Below are 25634 nucleotides of genomic sequence, written 5' to 3'. Positions count from 1 at the left end.
ACAAATTTTAAGATCTTTGAGTAAATACCATTACAGCATTTACCTGCTGTGCACTACTTTTCACTGGAAAATGCTCTTTGGGTTTCTCAGCAAGATTAGCAAATTTTTAAGCATAGAGGTTTTTTTTGTTTTTTGTTTTTTCTATGAGGACGGGAAAAGATCTTCATAAAACCTGCTATGTTCTCTTCAAATAAGCTTTCATCTTGACCCAAAAAGATTCTTGAGTGATTAAAGCACAAGGATCTTGACTTCAGTTCTAGACATGCCAATTCATATGCATTTGATCTCTGAGACTTGTTTTCTACAAGTAGATGGAGCATGTTTTCTCTTTTTCCCTAGACTTTCCTGGATGAAGTGAGGCAGCATATGGGAAAGCACTTTGGAAAAGTATCAGGTTCTACAGAAATATAAGATTAGTACTACACAAAAAAGTTTACATTCCTGTATTGATTAACAACAGAGATACATTCTGAGAAATGCATGATTAGGTGATTTCATTCTCATGTGAACACAATAGTGTTACTTACACGAACCTAGATGGTATAACCTACTATACGTCTAGACCATGTTCTGTAGCCTATTGCTCCTAAGCTACAAACAACCTGTACAGCAATTGTCATACAATGGTAAGCCATATCTAAACACAGAAAAAGTACAATAAAAATACAGTATGATAATGTTAGGGGACCACTATTATATCTGCAGTCCATCATTGACTGAAAAGTCGTTATGTGGTAGGTGGCAATACATGAGAATAAACAGTCCTGGCCTGCGATACAAGATATATAATGTCCTGAACTTAGGGAATTCATTTCCATAATCCACTCCAATCTGTTCCTTATTTTCCCTCTCTTGTATGGGGAAATGCTCACCAAGTTATTCAAGCTAGAAATTTGGGATAATCTAAAATCATTACCTCCCCTTCACCCTAGATATAACTATGCTACCTAGCTAGCAAATCTCTTCCTTCTGTTATAGCTTCATTGGTACCTGTTTCTCTTATGACCAAGATCAAAACCTTTGTAATATATTGTGAGTCATTTTTAATCTATCTCCTCTTTCGTTTCCTGCTTTTCACCCTGGGATCTATCCATGCTGGAATTTGCAATTCCATGAAAACATCATGCTCTCTGTCATCATAGTGTCTTTAAAAAAGGCCAGTACACAAATGAAAATTGCAGGGAGCTAAGTATTGCTGCAGTCCCTCTTAGACTGAAAGACTATTAGCACACGTGAGAAAGCATTTGTGTCTTTTTTGCATGTACTTTAACTGTACAGACCAAGTCCAATTGCTACAGATAATTGAGAACTGGTTCTAACCTGAATTTCACATGGAACAAGAAGGAGTCACATTTTTATAAAGAAGTACTAAAAGAGAGTATATATTGATGAAAGAGCCATTACTAAATATAAATTTTATATTATAAAAAATTAGAAAAATTTAGAACACAGAGAAAAATAAAACAGCCATTATTATCCTGCAACAAAAGAAAAACAATTGCCATATAACACCTACTGATATACCTTTATGTTTAAAAAAGTAATTGATGACAATAATAACAATGACAAAGACCCACTAACATTAATTAGGCATTATTGTGTATCAGGCACTCTATTAGATGTTGTGCATGGATTTAGTTTTATTCTTGAAATAGGCCTATAAATTAATTTTGTAAATATCCCATTTTACAGATGAGTATACTAATCTTCAGTGATGTTACGTCCAAAGTTTCACAGTAGTAATAAAAAATCTGAATTTTATTTGAATTATAATATAAATCATTCAAAAGTATAAATATTTTGTATATACACATGTAGTTCCTTTGGGGTATAAAGTCTCATAAAAAGGCATATGAGGATGTGAGTTTACAAGAAATCTTTTGCATACATTTCTCACATGCCTGTCTACATTTGAATGACTTCGGAATTAAAGAATATTGCATTAATATTAAGCCTAATTCATATTAAGCTTACATTAAGAGCTTATAACATTAAGTAATTGGATAAAAAAGGACCTAGTAAATAACTCACATAACACTTTGATTTTCATTGATGTTTAGCACAAGAATACAGTGGAAAGACTACTAACATCAGATCCAGTCCTTGCCAATAATTTAGAGTCCAAAAGTCAGCTCAAGTCTCCCTTCCTTTCCTGTCGCCCACCACCATGCTATGGTTTCCATCATGCCACCCATGTGCCAAGTTTCTAGGCTTGGGTTATTTACCTTTTTCTTTCAGTTCCTAAAACACCCTTCCCATCATGTTATTTACTATCTGTATTGGCTTTATTTCTCTCTCTCCCTTAAGGGAAGGGGTGGATTGAATTTACCCTTGTGTTCTGTTGAATAGCTGCAATCTTAATAAAGCTCAGCAAGACACTGAAGAGGATAGACTTTTAATTTAACGATTGTTGTTAAGAATAATTCACATAATATGTAATTGTATGTGATCCAGCTCACAAACTTAACACTTTTGGCCTCTTTTTCCTGATCTTGTAATAAGACATGTTTTAACTGGATTGTCTAAAGTACGTTCTGGCACTAAATAAGTCTATGGTGTATTGCAAATTGGCCTTGAAAAGTCAGAATTTTGATTCCCAATATTTTCAATAAGCATCATAGTATATTTTAATATTTATTCTATTTCATGACTCTGCTAGAAAATTCAACTAAATTTTAATATCCTTTACTGAAAGTAATAAGCAAGTGTTTTTCTCCTCTTAACATTCTTTTCCAAAATGTATCTGGTAAAGAAAACAGCATTTATGGGTAATTACCAAGCACTATACATAAGAACTTTATTTAGACATTCTAAAGATAATACCATTCAATTCTAGTAAAAAGGAGAAACAGAATATGTTACGTAATAATGAATGCAAATTTTATGTAAAACCTAAGTGAATGAAACAAAAAAATTCTGGTAAACTAGTAATATAACCTTATTTCAAAATGTCTTATTTGATTTCAACAATCACACACAAATAAAATTGGTCTCATTACTCTACAGAAATAACATGTGTCAAATTTTCTGCAGTTTGATAAACATTAATAGATTGATTTGAAATTTATGCATATGAATAACTAAAATTAGGATTAACTGAAATAAGAACTAAAACTCCTCAGTCATCAAGAATTCCTGTGGCAGACAAAAATCTTTAAAAGTTTCAAGTAAAAACTGCATATGGGGAAGTCAATATGAAATATAAATATTTTAATACAGGATTAAACGGCTCTTTTTTAAGACTAGGAACTTTATTTTTATGTTGTCTATACCTTCATATGACAATGAATAAATAAATGTTAGAAACTAACTGCCCTGAAATCAATTTTTATTACTATGGTGGGATTTATACCTATGCAGGTGAGTTGGTTTATCATCAATAATTTGGTCTACAAGGACTTCTGATTTCTCTGAAGTTTCTGGTAAAATGACATGGTATTAGATAAAGTGTTAGAAATGTGTAACACCAGGATGTTTGTTTCAAAAATATTTTCCCATTTATAGAAATACAGGAAAGAAGGAAGAGGATATAAAAGGCCTTCTTTTTTTTTTTTTTTTTTTTGAGACGGAGTCTCGCTCTGTCGCCCAGGCTGGAGTGCAGTGGCCGGATCTCAGCTCACTGCAAGCTCCGCCTCCCGGGTTCACGCCATTCTCCTGCCTCAGCCTCCCGAGTAGCTGGGACTACAGGCGCCCACCACCTCGCCCGGCTAGTTTTTTGTATTTTTAGTAGAGACGGGGTTTCACCGTGTTAGCCAGGATGGTCTTGATCTCCTGACCTCGTGATCCGCCCGTCTTGGCCTTCCAAAGTGCTGGGATTACAGGCTTGAGCCACCGCGCCTGGCCATAAAAGGCCTTCTATAAAGATCTTGGAGTGGGGAGTGTTTTTGCTAGTAGTCGCGTGTGTTTGTGTGCAGAACTAGATTCAATCAGGGAGGGCCATAAAGTTAAAGTGCTAATTATCCTCAGTTTACTTTCTTCCTTTTCCTTTTCATTTTAATTGAGAAATGTAGTTGGTACAATGTTTTTGGTCTCATATAAACTCAAGGGATTATTACAAACAACATTAGCAATAGTCTATAAGTACATTATATATAAAATGGAAAATTGATTACAAATATTTAAGACACACAAAGAAGCATTAGTAAAATGAAAGTGAGATCTGTGACATTCAAATCTTTACAAATATCTCTGACAATCAAAATGATTTAAGTAAGAAAACAGTGAAAACTGTAACTCAAGTATATTGAGACTGATAGATCCAGAAGAAATTGCAAGAGACTAACCCAATTCTAAAATTCTAGCTTCTAGGAACAAGACAGCCTTTCGTCTAAGATCTTGAATAACTGAGCAAATACCTCTGGCAAATTGTATGTATCTTCCCCTTACAGAAGTAGAATCCCAGGAGAGATGGGAAAATATATCAGCCTAGGTAAACTCAGATAAGACAACCAGTGTCGGAAACCACCCTGGAAGCCCGATTCTCAGGGCTGCTGAGCGAGACCTGTTGTCCCAGTTTTTTATCAGTCAGACTCCCATGGGCGTTAATCTGTATTTCACAGGTCCTTAATCCTTTGATGCCCAAGCTTCCTTTCCCATCTAGGTGTATAATCTAGTTCCTCCCACGCACCATTTCTCTCCGAGGGCAAAGTTTTGTCCCTTTTTTTTTCATCCAAATGTCACCCCCCGCCCCACCCTTTTTATCCTTTCTGCCCACTACCTTTAATTTTACCATTGTTCTCTCAGTGACACGAGAAAGTCAGGTTTCCTGTGTTTCGGGAGACTGTCACTGTAAGGTAAATTATGCTTTTGCTAATACTCCCTAGTGCCACAGGCTTAGCAAAATAAATAGCATGCCCAGAACAAGAAGTTTTAAACTGACACAGCCTGTGATCTGTTTACACGCCAACTTAGTGGAATTCCTAAGCAGAAAGGAGAAAAAAGGAGGATAGTTACAAGTTGGTAAAGCATACCTTGCTTCAGCTAAATGAAATATTAGAATACTATTAATTTCTTCAATTGATCACCTTATTATCAAAGGCTATAAATACTTTTAAAGTTATAATGTATCCTTGCTTTTCTCTCAAACTCATACAAACACACAGATACACAGGAGAAACAAATGAGACTATGATTTATATTTTCATAGGGAGGACAGAATAGATCTAAGAAAAATCTTTTTGTTAGTGATTTCAACCCCACACTGAATAATCTTTCACCAATTCTACTATATTTTGTCTAAATTTACTAATTTGAAGTTTGACTCTTTTTTTTCTTTTTTAGTTTTTTGAGACAGTCTCGTTCTGTCGCCCAGGCTGGGGTGTAGTGGCATGATCAAAATTCACTACAACCTCTGCCTTCCAGGTTCAAGTGACTCTCATGCCTCAGCCTCCTGAGTATCTGGGATGGCATGTGCCATCACGCCTGGCTAATTTCTGTAGTTTTAGTAGAGACGGGGTTTCACCACGTTGGCCAGGCTGGTCTCAAACTCCTGACCTCAACTGATCCACCTGCCTCGTCCTCCCAAAGTGCTGGGATTACAGGCATAATCCACTATGCCTGGCTATTTTCTTTGCCTCCACTGATAATGACTAGTAAAGACACATACAGATAATAAGGAAATAACAACAAATAGTAAGAGGAAGAAGAAGAATAATCCAGCATTTTCAATAATTTAGGAAATGATGAAATAACTATATTAGAAATATATTTAAACCAATAATAAACCAAAATAAACCAAAATTAACCAAAAATAAAAGGTATTTAAACCAACAATCTACTATTTAAAAATAAATGAAATCTCCATTTTACTTGCTATATAATTGCAATACACACACACACACAAACAAATGATGTAGCCATTTTTGGCTTGTTCACTTAATACATCTTAGGTAACATAAAAACACGATTTTCAAAAGTGCTGAAAATATCTAATAATATAGTAATTAAAATATAATCAAGAGAACTTCTTTAAACTAGAATTACAAAATGTGGAGATACAGAGTTCTACAATTTCCTATTTGATGCAGTCGATTCTCAGGTTTGATTAAGTTCATAGACTGTGGTATTATACTTTCTGCGTTCAAATTCTGTCCTGCCATTTATTAGCCGTGCGACTTTGGTCATATTACTTAACCCCTGTATATTGCAATTTCCTTATCTGTAAAATGGGCTCAAAAATAGCATCCATCTCAAAGGGTTATAAGAGTCAATGGGTTAATATTTGTAAAATGTTAACAGCAGTGCCTAGTACATAGTTGACATTTTAATAAGTACTTGTTAATTTTAAAATAGATTTAACTTCCACTACTGCACAGTAAATTTTTAAGGATTATTTTCAGGTAGGCCAAATCTTGATGAAAAGCAACAACTGTAAAATCTAAAAATACAGCCGGGCACGGTGGCTCACGCCTGTAATCCCAGCACTTTGAGAGGCTGAGGCGGGTGGATCATGAGGTCAGGAGTTCGAGGCCAGCCAGCCCAAGATGGTGAAACCCCGTCTCTACCCAAAATACAAAAATTAGCCAGGCACGGTGGCAGATGCCTGTAATCCCAGCTACTCGGGAGGCTGAGGCAGGAGAATAGCTTGAATCAGGGAGGCAGAGCTTGCAGTGAGCCGAGAATGTGCCACTGCACTCTAGCCTGGGCGACAGAGCAGGACTCCATCTTGAAAAATAAAAAAATAAAAAAATAAAGAATCTAAAAATACAGAGAATAGTCCATTCCTGCAGAAACATTACATTACAAATGGAAATGTAATGCTTCTCTAGAAAAATTTTATTAATTCACACCTTTGAAATCTGTCCTTAGACCCATTTTAGAAAGTTCCATGCTACAAACCTGACAATAAATACATTTTATTCTCACAATACATATCCTAAATGAAAATGAAATTACGGGGACTGAGGCAAAAATATAATTCATTGTCATGTGGAGTAGAATGCAAAATGAAAGAAAAATCAGCCTCAATGCTAAGATATTTTGCATAATTCCCTAAACTTTTAGTTTTTCATAATGCATATAAATGAATTAAGAATTTAAAAATTTGGGCCAGGCACTGTGGTTCATGCCTGTAATCCCAGCACTTTGAGAGGCCAAGGCAGCAGGATCACTTGAACCCAGGAGTTTGAGACTAGCTTGGGCAACAAAGTGAAACCTTTGTCTCCACAAAAGAATAAAAGAAATAGCTGGGTGTGGCAGTGCGCATCTGTGGTCCCACAAGGGAGGCAGGCTGAGGCTAGAGACTTTCTTAAGCCCAGGAGGTCAAGTCTACAGTAAGCCATGTTTGCAGACTGTCTCCAAAAAAAAAATATTTAAAAATTTGCATACAGCAATTCACACTGCCAGTGAGAAAAACTAAACTTTTAAATTGTACTTTACTTGGCTGCTGCATTGATAAAATTTTTTAAACCCAGGGATCAGTAATTTTAAAAGGCCACAGAGAGAATCAAGTAGATGTCGCCAGGACTGTGCATGAAACCTTACCTTCTTGCAGTGAAATTGCTCATTCTGAGCTAATTCACATTTCTATCAAGTCTCTCAGATGGTTTCAGAGCTAACAGCAGCTTATACAGAGCAAATTATTAGAAGAGTGGGAAAATGGATGTAAAAACACTGACAAAAATAAAATACATGTATGAAAGTTACAATAATCATGGAAAAGATTTAAAGATTTTAAAAGCCACTGGGTATCTGTGGGATTGGTTCACGTGCATGCTAACATACAAATTGTCCTAATGTATTCCAGCAATACAGGAGGCTCCTGACTGTGCTACAGCACAAAACAGTAACTGATGCTCAGAACCATAGCCTTGGATTATCAAGAAAAAGTTCAAGATGCCTCAAGTATATTTCATTTAACATGGCAGATGGTAACTACTGTTATTTTGAACTTACAAAGTGCATTATACAGTAAGTGCTTTATATACATTCATTTAATAAATAGTTACAAAGTGCCTATTCAGCATCTACTTCATTAAATTAACTTCATTAAATACATATATCTCAGGTTACAAACTGAGATACTGTTTATAATTGCCCATTTACAATGGAGAAAATCAGGCATGAGGGATTGTAAAACCTATGTGAGCTCACAGAACCGGCAGACAGAAGAGCCTGGGTGTGACTCCAGATCTCTGCACTACAGATTTATGCTCTTAAATTTTACAGGAATTTGCAAACATTGAGCCTAAAAGCAGAAAGCTCACCTTTCTCGACCAGACTCATGTGAACAATCTTGTATACAACAACAAGTCCTCCTAAGTAAGGTACTAATGGATTTAGGAAATTTCTGTAAAAGAGGATAACTCTGCTATTTCTATATCATAAACCTCAACTGGAATCAATGATCTGTTTTTCACCCTCACATGTTCCATCTGAAGCAGACAGCAAGACAGGCTAGATTACTTTCCTTCATCAGCTCTTGACTTTCCCTTGTCTTTTGTTTAGCAATCTCCTCATAAACACCCTAGCAAAATAGAGACCTTCAATCCACTACTTATCTATGTCACCAGAAAAAGGCTTGAAACAAACACAAATGAAGAGGGCCCTTGGGGAATGTCAATCACCTCAACTCCCTCTTCCATTTCTTTCAAGCCAAGCTTCTTTTCTCCTCCTTAATTGCAAGACTATTTCCAGCTCAGACAGTGGACATCCTGCCTCACTTTTTTAATCCTCATTCTCCTGGGAATCTTTCCTGCTGTTACTGCTGAATCCTCATTCTCTTCTCATCTTCTCAGTTGTAAATTCTTTCAGAGTAGACTATTGCTAACCAGAACTATGAGCACTAGATTCAAGAAATATGTTTTCCTTTCTAATTTTTGCTGAGAGCCAATGCTGGGAGTTACAGAGGAGCCACCCACCTGCCTCTTCATCAGGCAGCTAAAATGTTAATCTCACAGAGCCTGCCTGTGTGATATACAATACATTGTCCCTCTTTCTACTTTTATCTTTCGCATGTATGAATGAATACACAAGTGTTTGCATATACGTCATATGCCAAGAGTGACAGTTTTAAAGTGCCATACATGCTGGGCGCAGTGGCTCATGCCTGTAATCACAGCACTTTGAGAGGCCAAGATGGGCGAATCACTTGAGGTCAGGAGTTCCAGACCAGCCTGGCCAACGTGGGGAAACTCGGTCTCTACTAAAAATACAAAAATTAGCTGGACATGGTGGTGGGTGATGTAATTCCAGCTACTTGGGAGGCCGAGGCAGGAGAAGAGCTTGAACCCAGGAAGCAGAGGTTGCAGTGTGCCGAGATCATGCCACTGCATTCCAGCCTGGGCAACAGAGCAAGATTACGTCTTTAAACAAATAAATAAAGTGCCATACTTCCTAAAGTTTTATAGAAGCAATGTATGACATATCATTGAGCCTTAGAATTCACAGTAGGATGGCTTGGGTGACTGCAGATCTTGAAATGCATTTTAAAATAATGACAACGAAGTTAATAATGCCTACTTCAATAACAGATTTCAGAGATTTCTGAAAACAATACAATTAATTTAACTCTAGTTAATGTCAATTAAGACATCATGCTTATATGCAGACTTGAAAAATAATATTAATCAATGTAACCAAATCAGAAGCAGCTGTCTTTTATAGCATATATAGTTGCATGAAAATCTACCCAACTTTTCAATAGCAATGTCTATCTGGGGCACATAACTCCTCTTTGACTGTTTTTTATTTATGTTTTAATTATTTATGTTCTGTTAGGAGAAGTTTTCTAATAGGTTTATAGCCTTAAGGACAATAACGGAAGTTTTTCTCTGATACCACTATATTATTAACACTGATAGTTAACACATGCCTCAATTTAACCCAAGATATTTAAATAAATATCTATCACAGGACCAACTGCAGTGCTATGGTAACCCTTGCCAAAACTAGTAAGTACGTTCATCCTTCATTATTCAAATATTAACATAAATATGTTATATGTCAAGCATAATGCTAGGCTCATGAATAAAATGTGAAGACTAAATAGGTTTTGTTCTCAAGGAACTCAGATTTCATGGGGAATGGACGAAAATGATAAAGTAATTACCATATACTACGTAAAGTGCTATGATAAGGAATTTATGTATTCAGAATGGGTTCATAGCATAAAGCAAAATAAAACAGAAACACCAGGTCCATGGACTTCCAAGAGGATGTAACTCTGAAAGCTAAACAAGGATTAAGATTTTGAAAATAAAAGAGCAAGAATAGCTCAAGACAAAAGACTAGCACATGCAAAGGCAAGTGTGTTAAGGTATTGAAAGTGTGTCAGTATGGTTGGAACCAGAGAAGCACTTACTCTGGAGCTGATAAAGGCTCACTATCTGGACCTCTGGCTTGCACAGCCCTTCCAAGGCCCTGCCTGGGAGGACTCCTAGCAATGGGTGCAAAGGTGTAGATGTACACAGAAAGGAGTTAACCTCGCAAGCCTGAAAGTGCTGTCCTTGAAAAAGTCTGATTGCAAGGTTGGCCTTTGGCATTTATCTGAGAACATGGATTTTGGGAGCGGTCCCACCATTCCCAAAATGATAAGATTGGCCCACTGTGCCTGTTTTTACGAACAAAATAATATATGATGAACACCTGCTCTTCTCCTGAGAGTTTGAAATTTTGGTACATGCTAGGCAGAAGGTGCCAGGTAACCAGCTCCAAATAAAAAAAACCTAACACTGAGTCACTAATGAGCTTTCCTGGTGGGCAACATTTCATACCTGTCACAATCTTGAGGAATTAGGCACATCCTGTGTGACTCCACTGGGAGATGATTCTTGAAAGTTTGTGCCTGGTTTCCTCTGGTCTTTGCCCCATGAACCTTTTACCTTTTCTGATTTTGCCTTGCATCATTTCACTGTAATATATCATAGCCCTGAAACTGTGAGTACCACTAAATGCTGAATCCTATTGTCTGCCTAGCCATATCCCCAAACCTGGAGTTCTTAGAGACCCCGAATACAATGTTTCATAAAATATTCAAATGGAAAATGGTTGTAGATTATATTTTAAAACTAAGAACCCCAAATTGTTTAGCTTTTCAGCCCCGTAAAATCTGAATCTTCCCCTGCCCGGTGGGGGTGGGGGAGCATGGAGCACCATGGTGCTGGTGGGTTATTTAATCATACGTTATATGCTTCACAGAGTGTCAGAGCTCCTATGGCCATGAGGTTCAGAGGGACTTATCTTTTTAGTCAACATTTTGTTAGGAACCTGAAAATAACTTAGAAGGGTAGAGAGTGTTGTCGGTAATATTAATTACTTTAACTTTAAAATATAAGTGTCCAAATACCTATTATGGAAAGGTTAATGCCTAACAGAGTCTCAGTCATGGCTCTCAGCTGGGGAGGGAAATCTATGGCTCTTTGTAGAACTCTCACATTCGAGTCACTCTAAGAAACATAGTCATAGCTCAGCAAATGGTTCCTAGCACTGATTAGGTGTATTAATAAATTATACAATATGTTAGATATTTAAATATACTTTATTAGAAGTTATCAGACATTCATGAATCACTTTAAATATAGTTTAGCAAATATTTACTGAGCTTTGGCCATGTATAAAGCTCTATGCTTGTGTAGTGAATGTGATGGCATGCTGTGCCGGCCTCCCTTCAAGACTGAAACATTCATTCCTCAAGCTGCTGGAAGTGTGGGCTGCTGACAGCAAAGGGCTGAGTCCTTGGGAACCACCTGGGGAATTGTTTTCTTTAAGATTATACCTCCGTCCTGGGCATCTGCTGTGTCCAATGACTGGTCAAGGTAGGGGTAGAAAAGCCCAGCTCTCTTGCTTCAATTTGGAGAACATAAAATCTCATCCAAGCTTCAGAGTTCCTTGTGGAATTGGCTGCAATGTTCATCATTGAACTATTGTAGAAAGTTCATCTTTGTTCTACTTCTTCACAACCCTGCTTCCCTCACACAGGTTTCCAACAGGACTAAATCATCTACCTGCAAGCAAATCTCCATTTCAGAGTCTATTTCCTGAGGAAAATGACCAAACATAGCTAGTATGAATGGTCCAAAAATGATAGAGACATAGTCTCAGTCCTATAAGGCACCTTCAGTTCAACTGGGTATCAAGATGAATCAAGGACATATATTCCATGAAAGCAGGAATCAATGAAAAAAACGAATGAATAATAAAATGCAAGGTGTATTATTGTGAGTTAACAACAGGGGTACACAGGTCAAAGAAGAAAGAAAGAAAACGGGTAAATAAAATAATATTTCATAAAGAAGTAGATTTGGAAATATTTCTTGGAAATCAAGGAACTTGCAGCATTTTTACAGAGTGAGTCTGCCATTCAGACAGGAGCTTATGAATAGAAATGTTGTAGAGAATAAAGTGAGTGTCCTAGAGGTCTGGCATAGGGGCAGATGGAGGAAAGAAATGGTTTGTGTGGCTTGGAGGGAAAATAATGTCCTAATGTGGAGGCTTGAGAATGATAGGGGAAAATGAAATTCTTTTTATTTTTTAATGTTATTTTTAAAAATACTTTCAACTTCTATTTTTGATTCGGGGGTATGCGTGCAGGTTTGTTACATGAGTATATTGTGTGATGCTGAGGTTTGGGATACAAATAATCCCATTATGCAGGTAGTGAGAATTGTACCCAATAGTTACTTTTTCAGTCTTTCCCCATTTCCTACTCTCTCCACTCTAGTAGTCCCCATCTTTACGTCCATGAGTACCCAGTGTTTAGCTCCCACTTAGAAGGGAGAAGATGCCATATTTTGTTTTCTGTTCCTATGTTAATTTGTTTGGGATAATAGTTTCTAGCCATATCCATGTTGCTGCAAAGGACATAATTTTATCTTTTGTAATGGCCGCATAATATTTTATAGTATACATGTGCCACACTTTCTTTATCTAACCCACTGTTGATGGGCACCTAGGTTGATTCCATGTTTTTGCTATTGTAAATTGTGCTGCAATGAACATATCAGTGCATGTGTCTTTTTGGTAGAAAGATTTATTTTCTTTCAGATATACATCTGATAATAGTATTGCTAGGTGGAATGGTAGTTGTTTTTTAAGTTATTTGAGAAATCTCCCAACTGCTTTCAACATGGCTGAACTAATCTACATTCCCACCAACAATGTAGATGTATTTTCTTTCCTCTGTAGCATAACCAACATCTATTGTTTTTTGACTTTTTAATAATAACCATTCTGACTGGTGTGAGATGGTATCTCATTGTGCTTTGGATTTGTATTTCTCTAATGATTAGTAATGTTGAGCATTTTCTCATATATTTGTTGGCTGCTAGTATATATTCTTTTGAGAAATGTCTGTCCATTTGTTTTGCCCATTTTTAAGGGGGTTATTTTGTTTTGACTTGTTAAATTGTTTAAGTTCCTTACAGATTCTGGATGTTAGACCTTTGTTGAAAGCATAGTTTGTGAATATTTTCTCCCATTCTGTAGACTGTTTACTCTGTTGATAGTTTCTTATGCTGTGGAGAAGCTCTTTAGTTTAATTAGGTCCCACTTGTCAATTTTTGTTTTTGTTGCAATTGCTTTTGAGGACTTAGTAATAAATTATTTCCCAAATCTGATGTCTAGAATTATGTTTCCTGGGTTTTCTGCTAAGATTCATATAGTTTGAGATCTTACATTTAAATCTTTAATCCATTTTAAAGTAATTTTTGTATATGGTGAAAAGCATGAGTTCAGTTTTATTCTTTTGCACAGTTTTCCCGGCACCATTTATTAAAAAGTATTGAATAGGAAGTCCTTTCCCCATGGCTTATTTTTGTCATCTTTCTCGAAGATCAGAGGTCTGTAGGTTTATGGCTTTATTACTGGGTTCTCTCTTCTGTTCCACTGCTGCCTTTCTTCCACTAGGCCACTTGTGAGCTTTTGTTCTATTGATCTTTTACACATTTTAGAAAATGAATAAATTTATCTTTGTCCAGAACATGACTTCCAGCCTATCACCTCTATTCTGACTGTGCTCAGCCCTACCCATGAGGCACAGGCAGTGTGTATAATTCTTTATACAATGCATTAACTTCCAACCTGTTTTTGTGCCAGTACTATGCTGTTTTTGTACCGGTGCCATGCTGTTTGGTTACTGTAGTTTTATGGTATGATTTGAAGTAGGGTAATGTGATGCCTCCGACTTGGTCCTTTTTGCTTAGGATTGCTTTGGTTATTCAGGCTTCTTTTTGGTTCCATATGAATTTTGGAATCATTTTGCTAGTCATGTGAAAGATGATGTTGGTAGTTTGATAGAAATTGCATGAAACTTCTAACGGGCAATAGGAGTCATTCAAAGATGTTTGAACTTAGGTGTGATATTAGAATAAATTGGATAAATGGACAAAGCTGGAAATCAAACCCCAGAAATATGGCTCCAAAGCCTTGTCCAAGTCTAATCCACTCCAAGACTGCCTCTCAGGACTGAAAGCCATGAGCTAAAAGCCAAGGGTTTTTGGTATCGCCAATGCCAGTGTAGGATGAGGTGTGGGAGGAATACTCAATTCACACTGGCTGGCAATGTTTCTATCCAAGTATAACCAGATGCAGAATGAAGAATATATCCAGGTTTGAGAAATATAAAGCAGGAGTAAAAACAAGTTCAAGAAGATTAAGGTAGGTTGAAAGTCAGCGCATTATATAAAGAATTATACACACAGCCTGTGCCTCTTGGTCAGAGGTTAAGCAGAGCCACAATAGAGGTAATAGTCTGGAAGTCATGCTCTGGACAAAAACAGATTCATTAGTTTTCTAAAATGTGTATAAGATAAATAGAACAAAAGCTCACAAGTGACCTAAATGAAGAAAAGCAGTGAATGTAGCAGTAGCTACTATAGATGAGAAGATACAAACAAGATGCAGTCTTTTAACTGCAAAGAAAAGATATGTGCTGACAGCGGTGTGGCCGAAGGTACAATGTATATAGAGACCAATTAATGAGGTTAAAATAAGTCATTCATAGGTCTCCTGCTTCCTAAACCAGAGCTCTGTGACAATTTGTACCAGAGAATTGACAATGTTCAGTGTAAGTATAAAATGTCATAAATGACAGGCACAATCATGACTGGTCACAGCTTACCCTGACACAGAAACTGAGGTCGACCTTTATAAGAGACCATCTGGAATTTGGCCTAAGTTCCAGAAGGGGAAGGATGCCTCCAGGCTGGCTGCTGAGCTCCAGTAGCCATCAGAGATTCCCTTGGTTGAGGCAGGTGGCGCCTGCTAGCAGGAGAGTAAAATTAGCAACATCACTTCTATGCATGGCCCTCATTCATTCATCTATACTTGAGCCATCTCTCCACAGGAAAGCTGGGACTGGGGAAGCCACAAACCCATTCTGAAACTTGCTGCAGGTCACCTGTCTAGTTAGACACCAGGAGCTGCTTCTGTGCTCCAGCCTGTCTTCCCCCTGTGCTCCTCTGGACTACACAATTGAAAATTCACACCCAATTATAAAAACAGAATGAGGCTGCTTTCCTGAATGATTTGACTCTGGGTTTATTTTACGTACTCTTGATTAGAGTAATGACTGTAGCCAGACTCACTGGCCAGCTGCCCCAAGTGGATGAATGTCCTAACTAAGTCAGCCAATAGACCAGCCTCTCACTCAGTATGATACTGAAATCAGGGATTCTTAACTGACAATTCTAATGAAGATATGCTCACATGCAGTACTCTTGCTAGGCGACTGCTCCATAGAATTCAGTTGACTGTGAACAATTTCTAAGAGAAAATGTTAAAAACAAGGTAATAAAGTTTAATAGAACCTGAGTGATAAAGATGAAATGCCATATGCAGTAAAATACAGAAACATGATATGTTGGGCAACTGTTCACAGAATAGTGACTCAGAATACCTGGAATGAACAGATAACCAAGGAGATTTTCAAAATGTAGTCATCCCTGTATGTAACAGACATTAAAAAGGAAACAAAAAATATTGTGATCTTTGTTTGACAGGAGCTAAAATATTTTGAGGAGTACCTGCGACAGCAAAAACTGACCAATCAGCTGAGGATTCTACTCTAAGATATTCTGAGGCCGATGCAAACAGATGACCCGTGTTCGAGACACTATCAACCACTCCTCATCTCTCAGAAGGCCCCTTCTTGGGAAAGGACTTCTTTTCTTATCGCCGGATTTCCAGGCATATTGCTCTTCAAAAGACAAATGGTGTGGTTATGGTGGTTGCTGGTTCCCTTCCCCTGTTTTTATAATTAAACTATCCTTCAAAATAAATTCAGAAGCTCAGAGGGCAGTAGAAAATTTTTCTTAGGCTGAAAAAGATTCTTCAACACTGCCCATATCCACCAACTACTTGGTCTGCTAGCCATGGCTAGGCTCTCTTACAGCCCCTCAAAATACAAGCAAAGATGGAACATGCACATGCCTGGAGTACATTAATGAAATGTACAAATGAACCATGCCTGTAGCCCCAGCTACTCAGGAGGCTGAGTTGGAATGCTCACTTGAGGCCAGAAATTGGAGGCTGCAGTGAGCCATGATTGTGCTACAACACTTCAGCCTGGGTGACAGAGTAACACCCTGTCTCAAAAAAAAAAAAAAAAAAAAAAAAGTCATATAATCATCGGCTGAAATAGAGTTGTCTAGATTATTTTATGTCTTTCATTGAAATGTAAAATATTACATGCGATCTCAATGACACTAAAAAGTAGGAACAAATATTTATTGAAATGAATAATGACTGAGTATATTATACATTATAGCATCTTCTCTAACTCAAGAGCTACTGTAACAAACTTCTTTTACCTTCTCATTCATTTGTTTCTAGTACAATTATTAATAGTGTGGTTAAGAGGTTGGGTAGTGCTTAGGCTTTTATCCTAGATCTTCCATTTACTAACTACATAAATTTAAGTTATTAAAACTCTACATACCTCAGTTCTTCCAAAAATAAACAGAGTAGTACTGACTTCATAAAGATGTATTATGGTGACATGAGTTAGTAGATGTGAAGCTTTTAGAACAGTGCTGGGTATACACTACTATCATTCTCTCTTTGTATGCCCATTTCCCCACTAGATTTTGCTTTGTTCCTCATTTCTACCTCTAACACTTACATGCACATGCCTGTCATAAAATAGGTGCACAATACATATTTGCTAAATGGACGGATTTAATTTAATCCACACATTAGTCCTGTAAGGTCATCATTCTTGGATTATAACTGGGGTGTTTGTATGTTCAAGACAAAACATATCTAGTCAGTAGCAGAATGAAGATTTGAAACCAGAAGTAGTATATTATCATGCTGATGCTTTCCCACTATACCACACAGAGAAATTGAATACAAGCTAAGGCCTTGCTATTCAAAAAACAATAACTTGAGAGCTTCATTGTGGGAATTACTCAACAAATACATTTCAGTACAAAGTGTTTTTTTGTTCTGTTTCATTTGAGAGATTCTTATTGTAATGTGGTAATTAGATATCTGGTCCTCAGACTTCTATTTCTGGCATTTATTCTGCTGTCATATGAGTCCATCCAAGTGAGGTGCTATGAGAATCAGGGTTTCTCATAATGGAATGTGGTCAAAAAAAGGAAATACTGTGGAGTGAAAAGGAAGGGCAGGAACAAAAGAAATAAATATAGACAGACGTAGGAGAACTGTCTCCACAAAGTGATGAGATATGCTTCCCACACCAATGTTTTTCTTAGAGAGGGTTGAGTATGAGAGAGATATGAAATTCAAAAATAATGTTATCCATGCTGGGTCTGTTCTAGGAAGGGTGCCCAGCTGTCACACTAATGTCCCACCTGTTCTGTAGCCTGCTTCAGACTCCAGAGAAAAGAACTTGGAAGAGCCTAAAAGGAACGGAGTAGCAGACAAGAAAACAGGTTTAAAACCTAGGGAGAAACCTACCATGTGATGCTTTTGGAAAATGTCCATTACAAGATGCCTCTGTCACATTTCACACGTCAGCCAAAGAGAGGATATTCTCTTCTGGCCTAAGACAGCCGCGTTAGATTGACAAATAAAAACATACTGCATTAAAGATAGTCTCAATCTGGGAGTTTGAGTATCTGCTGCTTTTAACACACACACACACACACACACACACACACAAATGCAGCAAATTGAAATATACTTTCAAATTGCATCAATGTGTTTTGAGACAGTATCCTGAGAATATGCTGTGCACTAAAAGGATCATATGCACTCCCGTTTATTAGAGTGGTTACAGAAGCAAAAGGAAGCCTCTTCTAAATAACAAGCTTTTTACATATAAACACATATGGCTAAATCATATGTTACCATTTTATTTTTACAATTAAGCCCTGCCTTTTCTAGTTCTCAAATTTATAACGGTCTCAGGACCCATTTATTGCTGAGAGGTCATTAGCATACTATTTATAAAGACTAAATTCTAATTCTGATGTGCATATGCATATATGAGCTATGAATCAAGATCCATAACTCTTTTCTAATAACTCTATAGTGCCTGCTGCAAGTGCACTCTAGGTAAGTATACTTTACTGCTCTGCAGAAGCAATTAATTAGCTAAAGCTGTGCATATTCCTGCCAGTGCAGTCAGGAGCCACAACCAGACAAGGAGAAGAGTCACAGCAAATAGCAGAGGAGAACTAAATGGGTGCAATGCTTGATAAATGCCACGGGAAACAGAAATATGAATGTAATTATCAGTAGGCTCAAAATATATCTATAATTTGGAAAAAGAAAAATTCTAAAAAGGGAGAGGGACAGACTAAGAAGTTAACCCTTATATATAATTCTCAATGAGGTAAATATTTTATATATCTGGGTCTCTCCAGGTCTCTCCTGGATATATTTTATATAGCCAGGTCTCTCCTGAGACCTGGAGATGGTGGTCAAAAAGTTGAGATTGTGCAGAGGTGCGAATGGCGCAAAATTAAGCCATCTCTAGCTTGACTTATGTTGTTTCCCACTTCATTCTCTTTAATCTCTCCATCTAGACATTCATGCACTTGAGAAATGCAGTTATGTATACAACTATATGTTATGCATCTATACCTATGTGTGTATATATTATGCATACGCATATTTATCATGTTAATAGAGACAACAGAAGCAGTTTTAATTATGTATTTGGTATTTAAAATGTTGTAAGTGTGAGAATTTAAAATGAAGAAATATGCAACTGTGTATAAATAACATCCCAGTGAAATAGAGAAACACTGCACGTATAATGGAAAAGACAGGTTGTCTTATTCATTTGTGCTCCTTTAAAAATACCTAAGACAGGGTAATCTATAAACAACAGAAATTTATTTCTTACCGTTCTGAAGGCTGGGAAGTTCAAGATCAAGGCACCAGCTTTTGGTGTCTGGTGAGGGTTTTCTTGTTGCATCCTCACATGGCAGAAATAGGGCGAAATGGGAGGAACATTGCATTCTCACATGGCAGAGAGGCAAATAGCTCCCTCACATCTCTTTTATAAGGGCACTAATACTATTCATGAGGGCTCTGTCCCATGAGTGAAGGCACCAACTTCTAATACTATCAGTAAGTCTCGACGTATGAATTTTGGGGGATACAGTCAGACCATAGCACAGGCTTAGCAATTCGTAGGCCTGGGTAAGTGGGAGCTGTGGTGCGTGCCTGTCATATATGGAAAGGCAGCTAGTGAGTGCATATTTTAATAAAACAAGTGGAATCACTGGAGCTTTTCAGTTTGTTGAGTATCGTGTGTGTGTGTGTGTGTGTGTGTGTGTGTGTGTGTGTGTGTGTGTGTGTAATTTTCTGATAGATGAAGAAAAGAAAAAGCAGGTGGGTTAGATTAGAAAGCTAAATCAAATACTGTGAAAATCTTTACCTTTGTAGAAATAACAGGCTGTACTTTGTGTTACATTATGAGAAAATGTGCTCATGGGACGACAGAAAATATGAACACATAAAAGTCAATCTAAGGGATTTTCATAGTCCACTTTTCTGTTCATTGAAAGAGAACAACTAACTCAGTACCAGGACCTACTACACATTGAAGATACAGATAAACCTCCAGATTCAAGCCCAGAGATAGACAGGTAATTGGTTGAAACCAGGCAGATAACCTAGTAGGAACAACCAAAGTCACAGGTGCAACAGCTATGAATACCCTCCTATAAAACCTGAGAGGTAGTAGACAATACAATAAACAGAAAACAAGACAAAAGAGTATTTTTCTTCCTAGGCTGCTAACACTGAAAACGGTTGTAAGCTCTTAGTGGCTAATAGTTAAAACAAAAGTGACACTATAATTACATATTATTACTATCTAAATCGGCATTTTCACTTGGCCCAGATGTCAAATGTTACCGCATATAGATACCTTGAGAAAAGAGTGGATTTCTTAAAGTCTAGCATAACTGGACATCTTTCAGTTTACTGGTGCCTAGAGAAATAGATTTGGAGATTTTGTTTTCTAGTTTTAACTAATCTCACCCTCAAAAATGGCCTAAAATGTTTCTGGGAAAAAAAAAACACACACACACACAGAACGAAAGTAATGTAAGTAAAGCAAATTAAACAGAAACTGGGAGCTTAGGAGTTCCTTGTCAGCTGGAATACAAGGTAAAAATTGTGACTATCTAATCACATTTGATATGGCTATTCCCAAAACATAATTTTACATTTTATTAGCAAAAGTACAAGTATTTTTGTAATATTTGCAAATAGGAAAATTATTTAAAATATTACTTTATATGTGAATAATCTGTAATCATATGTAAATAATGTAAGTTAACATTATATATTTATAAGTATAAAATATGTTAGTACAGTATAAATAACTACACATATATTTGCATTGTGTGCTAAAATATATTTTCTTTGCCAGGGATGAAAGATTTAAACAGTTTATAATACTGCTCAATTCCATTCCTGAAATCACATTTAACTATATGTTAGTTTGTGCTACTTCTAGGAGCAATTATATATTCAAACAAATATACTAAATTAGGATTGACTTATAATGAGAAAAAGATTTATATAACAGAAAAAATTACTAAACCAAATATATGGTTCTGGATTTTTGTCTGAACCCTCTCAGTAACTCGCTAAAAATAAGAGTATTAAAAGCTATCATTCATTGAATAGCTAAATGATCATGCTTGCCACTGGGCTAATCCTTTGCATATATTAATTCTACTCCCCACAACAACTTCATGAGGTAAGTACCTAATCCAGTAGAAAAAAGAGAAGGTGAAAGAAAGAAAGGATGAAAGAACTAGTAGTCTCATCAGTGATCAGTGACTAAATTAAATCATTTAATTAAATGAGATTTAAACAACATAGAGTTATTATTCTCCTGTTAACTTCACAAAATAATCTTTATTTTGTCTAATATTAAGGAAGACATAAAACATAGTACTTTTATTACTACTTATTAATTGTGTGTCCTTGGGCCAGTTACATCACATCTCTGGAGTTCAATTTCTTCAAATTCAAGTCTTTAATTTTTTTTTTTCCATAATAAGAATACCAGATATCTTTTTTTTTTTTTTTTTTTTTTTTTTTGAGATGGAGTTTCACTCTGTTGCCCAAGCTGGAGTGCCGCTGCCCAGGCTGGAGTGCAGTGGCATGATCTCGGCTCACTGCAACCTCTGCCTCCCGGATTCAAGCAATTCTCTGCCTCAGCCTCCCAAGTAACTGGGATTACAGGCACCCGCCGCCACATCCAGATAATTTTTGTATTTTTAGTAGAGATGGGGTTTCACCATCTTGGCCAGGCTGGTCTTGAACTCCTGACCTTGTGATCCACCCTCCTTTACCTCCCAAATTGTTGGGACTACAGGCGTGACCCACTACGCCCAGTCTGATAATACTAGATATCTTAAAGATTGTTCTGAGAATTAGATGTGCTAATTTATATAAAGTGCATTCACAAGAGTGCCTACCATAGAAAAACCCAGTAAGTGTGTACTATCATACACTGCCAATGATAAAAATTATCTTGGAATAGAAATTGGAATTATTAGTTAAAAGTCATAGAGAGGATTCATTAACAATAACCTGGCCAGACATGGTGGCTCACACCTGTATACCAACACTTTGAGAGGTCGAGGCAGGTGTATCATTTGAGCCCAGGAGTTCGAGACCAGCCTGGACAACATGGCAATATCCTGTCTCTACAAAAAATACAAAAATTACTCAGGTGTGATGATGTGTGCCTGTCATCCCAGCTACCCAGGAAGCTAAGGTGGGAGGATTACCTGAGCCTGGGAGGTCAAGGCTGCAGTGAGCCATGATCATGCCACAGCATTCCAACCTGGGCAACAGAGTGAGATCCTGTCTCAAAACAACAACAACAACAACAAAATTGAAATCAGCTATTCCTGGAACTCTATTCTAGGGAAATATAAAATATTTTTGAGACATAAGCAAATGCACAGCACAAAGCTCCTCATTGTCACAATATTTATAATATCAACAATATGTCCTATACTACGGGGATTATATAACAATAAATGGTATTTCCATTAGGAAGGTATGCTAAAACATTTTGTTCTTGATCTTAAACACTATATTAAATATACAAAACAACATAGGCCATAAACTTAAATGAAAAACATAGGTTAGCCAATTTCACATTTATACTTACATTTTTATTTATATTTACATATCATTGTGATGAACAAGGCTACTTGAGCAACAGATTGAAAGGAATTGTTTTAAAAGTATAACATTGGTTTTATTTGGTTGGTAGAAAAATGTTACCATTGCTAAAGAGACCTCAGTTTCTGCACTACATTTGTGTTGAAACACACAGTGATTCTTTCTCTGTCCGGAGCTGCACGCCCCGGCCATAGCGAGTAGTAGCTGACGATTGAAGACGCCTGAGCTATGTTCGTTTCCACCCCACACCTCCTCCCTAGATTTACCTTTTTCCCTGTATTAATACCTCATAAAAGATGGCGCTCTTCCTGCTTCTTCTTCACCCATTTTTCCCGCGCCCGCGAAAATTACTACCTGACAGCGCAGGTGCAACATGACCTTCGACCAGAGAAACCAATACCTACTTGGTCACGCCCTCTGCGATGAGATCATCTCCGCCTCTGGCCCAACCCCTTTCCCTCCAAGTGTATATAAGGCACTGCATTACCGCCATTAAAGAAGACTTGATCAGAGCACTGTCTTGTCTCCATTTCTCGTATCTCTTGTTCCCCAAATTCCCACCCCCTCCTCCAGGGCCTGCTTCGACTATCCCGCGGGCCGGGAGATTTCTCTTCATTATTTTCTCCATTCTCTTGTCTCTACCTCTACTTTGCTCATCTTAAGAATGATAAATCAATGAAGAACATTTTTAAAGGGCTAGGATTAATTACAGACATCATTTCTAAGTTTTCTTAACTGAATAAGTGTTTTTAAAAGCTCTGGCGATTACTGTTTTTGGTGTGTATTTGTGGACTCACTTCTGAGATTTTCATACTAGATCTCTTCTTTGGTATGGCTTATTGTCAAAGGTTACTAAGTAGTATGAGTACTCTAAAAACAGACAGAGCTTAGGGGTAGTGCATCCCCCAATGTTTAAATCACCTTTAAAAATTGTTGAAACATGAAAGGATCAAAAGAGTAGAGAGGGAAGTAATATTTGAACAGTTCTGCATTTACTCTCTTTGAATACCAAGACTTCTTGCCTTTTCATGAGATACTCATAGTGTAAGAAGGTTTCCATCATTCAAATTACATCTCAAATGGAACCCCCCTACAGAATCACATGCATTATCTAATTTTTGAGAAAAATATAGAGAAAGAGAAAAATTGAAGACTTTTTGAGAAAGTTTTGAAAAGATGCCTTGCTTCCACCTTTTCCCATAAAATAGCTATAAGGGTTAATAAAAAAGATTATTACATAAACATTATAAACTGTTTAGGAGTCAATCATTACAAACACCTTTGAGAATATCATCACTATTGAGAATATTTTCCCCATCTCTAGCACATATATGGTGGTGCACTCCTATTTATCTTTAAGATGCATGTGTTATTCAGACTTGCTTTTACAATACCTAAAATGTACTGCAATTTGTGAGCAATCTGAGCCAATCAAAGAAATAAATATTTAAAGCAATTTCCTAAATACTGTATTATTTACTGTCTCTCAAAGATTGGAGTCCTTTGATCAAATCACATGAACACTTATTTTCAACATGTTATACATGCTGAAAGCTTTCTCCTAAACTGCATGTACTTAAAATAAAAAGCCATATTATCATTAATCATTATAGCAATGCTCTTTTTTTATCCATCATTTTTTTCTCATATTGTTGTATTTTTCCATTGCTGGATGACATTTTATTTTTAGTGGCTGAATATTTTTATGCCAAAGCATTTGACGATATCTCAGAAAGAACATTGTGTTACAGATTTTCCAATTTTTCTATTGTTAAGTTTTATATTTTTTAAAGTTGTACTTTAAAGTTTAATAAACACTGAAGATAAAATTTATTTTAAGTTTTACCTAGTCTGCTAAACTTTACTAGATGAGTAAGCAAACAAGGAAAAGTTATCCTTTCATGCAATAAATATTCTCTAATGTTGAAGGCAATAGATTTATCACAAATATGTTAAACGTGGCAGACATAACTTACATTTTGGTGAGTGGTGTTCCAGTTCTGTTTCTGGAAGCTGTAAAGTTCAGTTGAACTTCTAAATGCGTACAAAATGGAACACAGGCTTTCTGTTTGTATCTGCTAGGGTTGGATGAGACGTCACTGCTCAAACCTGTGCTTCTTTACGCTTCTCCTCTCTTTTCTATGTAGCTCCAGTCCTAGCAGGCTGGAGGACGTGGTATATATAAGAAACTTTTCCTCTTTTTCTCAAGCTCTGCAATCAATTGTTAACAACTGCATAGAGGCTAATTTGATTCAGGCTTGTTTACATGTGCTGTGAGAGTGCAAATCAAGTGCCTACGAAAATACCAATAAAATACACCTGTGACTGACACAGGCCCTAGGCATAACAGGATCAACAGGTGTCTCTGGAGCCAAATGTGATTGTGATTGTCTCTCCTGATGCTTGGTCCATTAGCCCACACAACAGTGGAGTTAACCATACTCCTCATTCAGGTACATTTCTTGAGAGCACATTCTTGCCTGCTCTGATGTCGTAGTAAGTACAAAGAAATACAGTTTAAAAGATATGGCCTCTGCCCACAAGTAGTTCATACTCAAACTTTAGAAACCCTCATAGACCATAAAATTGAAAACAATGCAGCATAAGCTAAAAGGAAAATATGTGTTTCACAAGGTACTGTGCTCCTCCATTATATGAAGAATATAAAATAATGAACACCATGACAGAAAAGGGCTGCTTAGCTCTAGACACAAATAAGCAAAGATAATAGCAGCAAAATGTGAAAATGGGAGGAAAAAAACAAAGAGATGTCACGTTCTGTATCCAGAGAGTCCATTTAGAGCAGAGATCAAGACTAAAATTTGTATGAATGTTGAACTGCCAACCTAGAGCCAAAGACCAAATGGAAGTTCAGGATGAGAAGAGCAGTGAGTGGAACCTCTGAAGTACTCAACACAAAAGGAGTGGCAGTAATACAACAGTCAGGTGGATGTGTTCACATGTGCTGAATATCCACTCTGTGCCAGGAACTGTAGTAGGCACTAGACCCACAATAGCAAGAAAGACAGAAAAAAAAAAAAAAAATCCCTGCTACTGTGCAG

At 36.9% G+C, this 25634-nt stretch overlaps 1 protein-coding gene across 7 annotated transcripts in view; it reads right to left on the bottom strand.

Moving 5' to 3' along the window:
- LOC105465543 (sodium/potassium transporting ATPase interacting 2) overlaps nucleotides 1–25634 on the bottom strand; it is a 1022956-nt gene that overhangs the window by 734859 nt on the left and 262463 nt on the right. Inside the window, exon 1 of one of the 7 annotated variants that reach the window (XM_071095951.1) lies at nucleotides 19256–20655. The exons of the other annotated variants lie outside the window; for them this stretch is intronic. Within the exon in view, the coding sequence (XP_070952052.1) occupies nucleotides 19256–19327 (72 nt within the window). The 5' untranslated portion in view covers nucleotides 19328–20655. Of the gene's footprint in view, nucleotides 1–19255; nucleotides 20656–25634 lie in introns of those variants that run through there. 7 annotated transcript variants of the gene reach the window in all.

The sequence above is a fragment of the Macaca nemestrina genome, chromosome 5 (genome assembly GCF_043159975.1).
Source record: "Macaca nemestrina isolate mMacNem1 chromosome 5, mMacNem.hap1, whole genome shotgun sequence".
NCBI lineage: Eukaryota > Metazoa > Chordata > Mammalia > Primates > Cercopithecidae > Macaca > Macaca nemestrina.
Note: the sequence above shows the minus strand (reverse complement) of the source record. Positions and strands in the feature narration are given on the sequence as shown.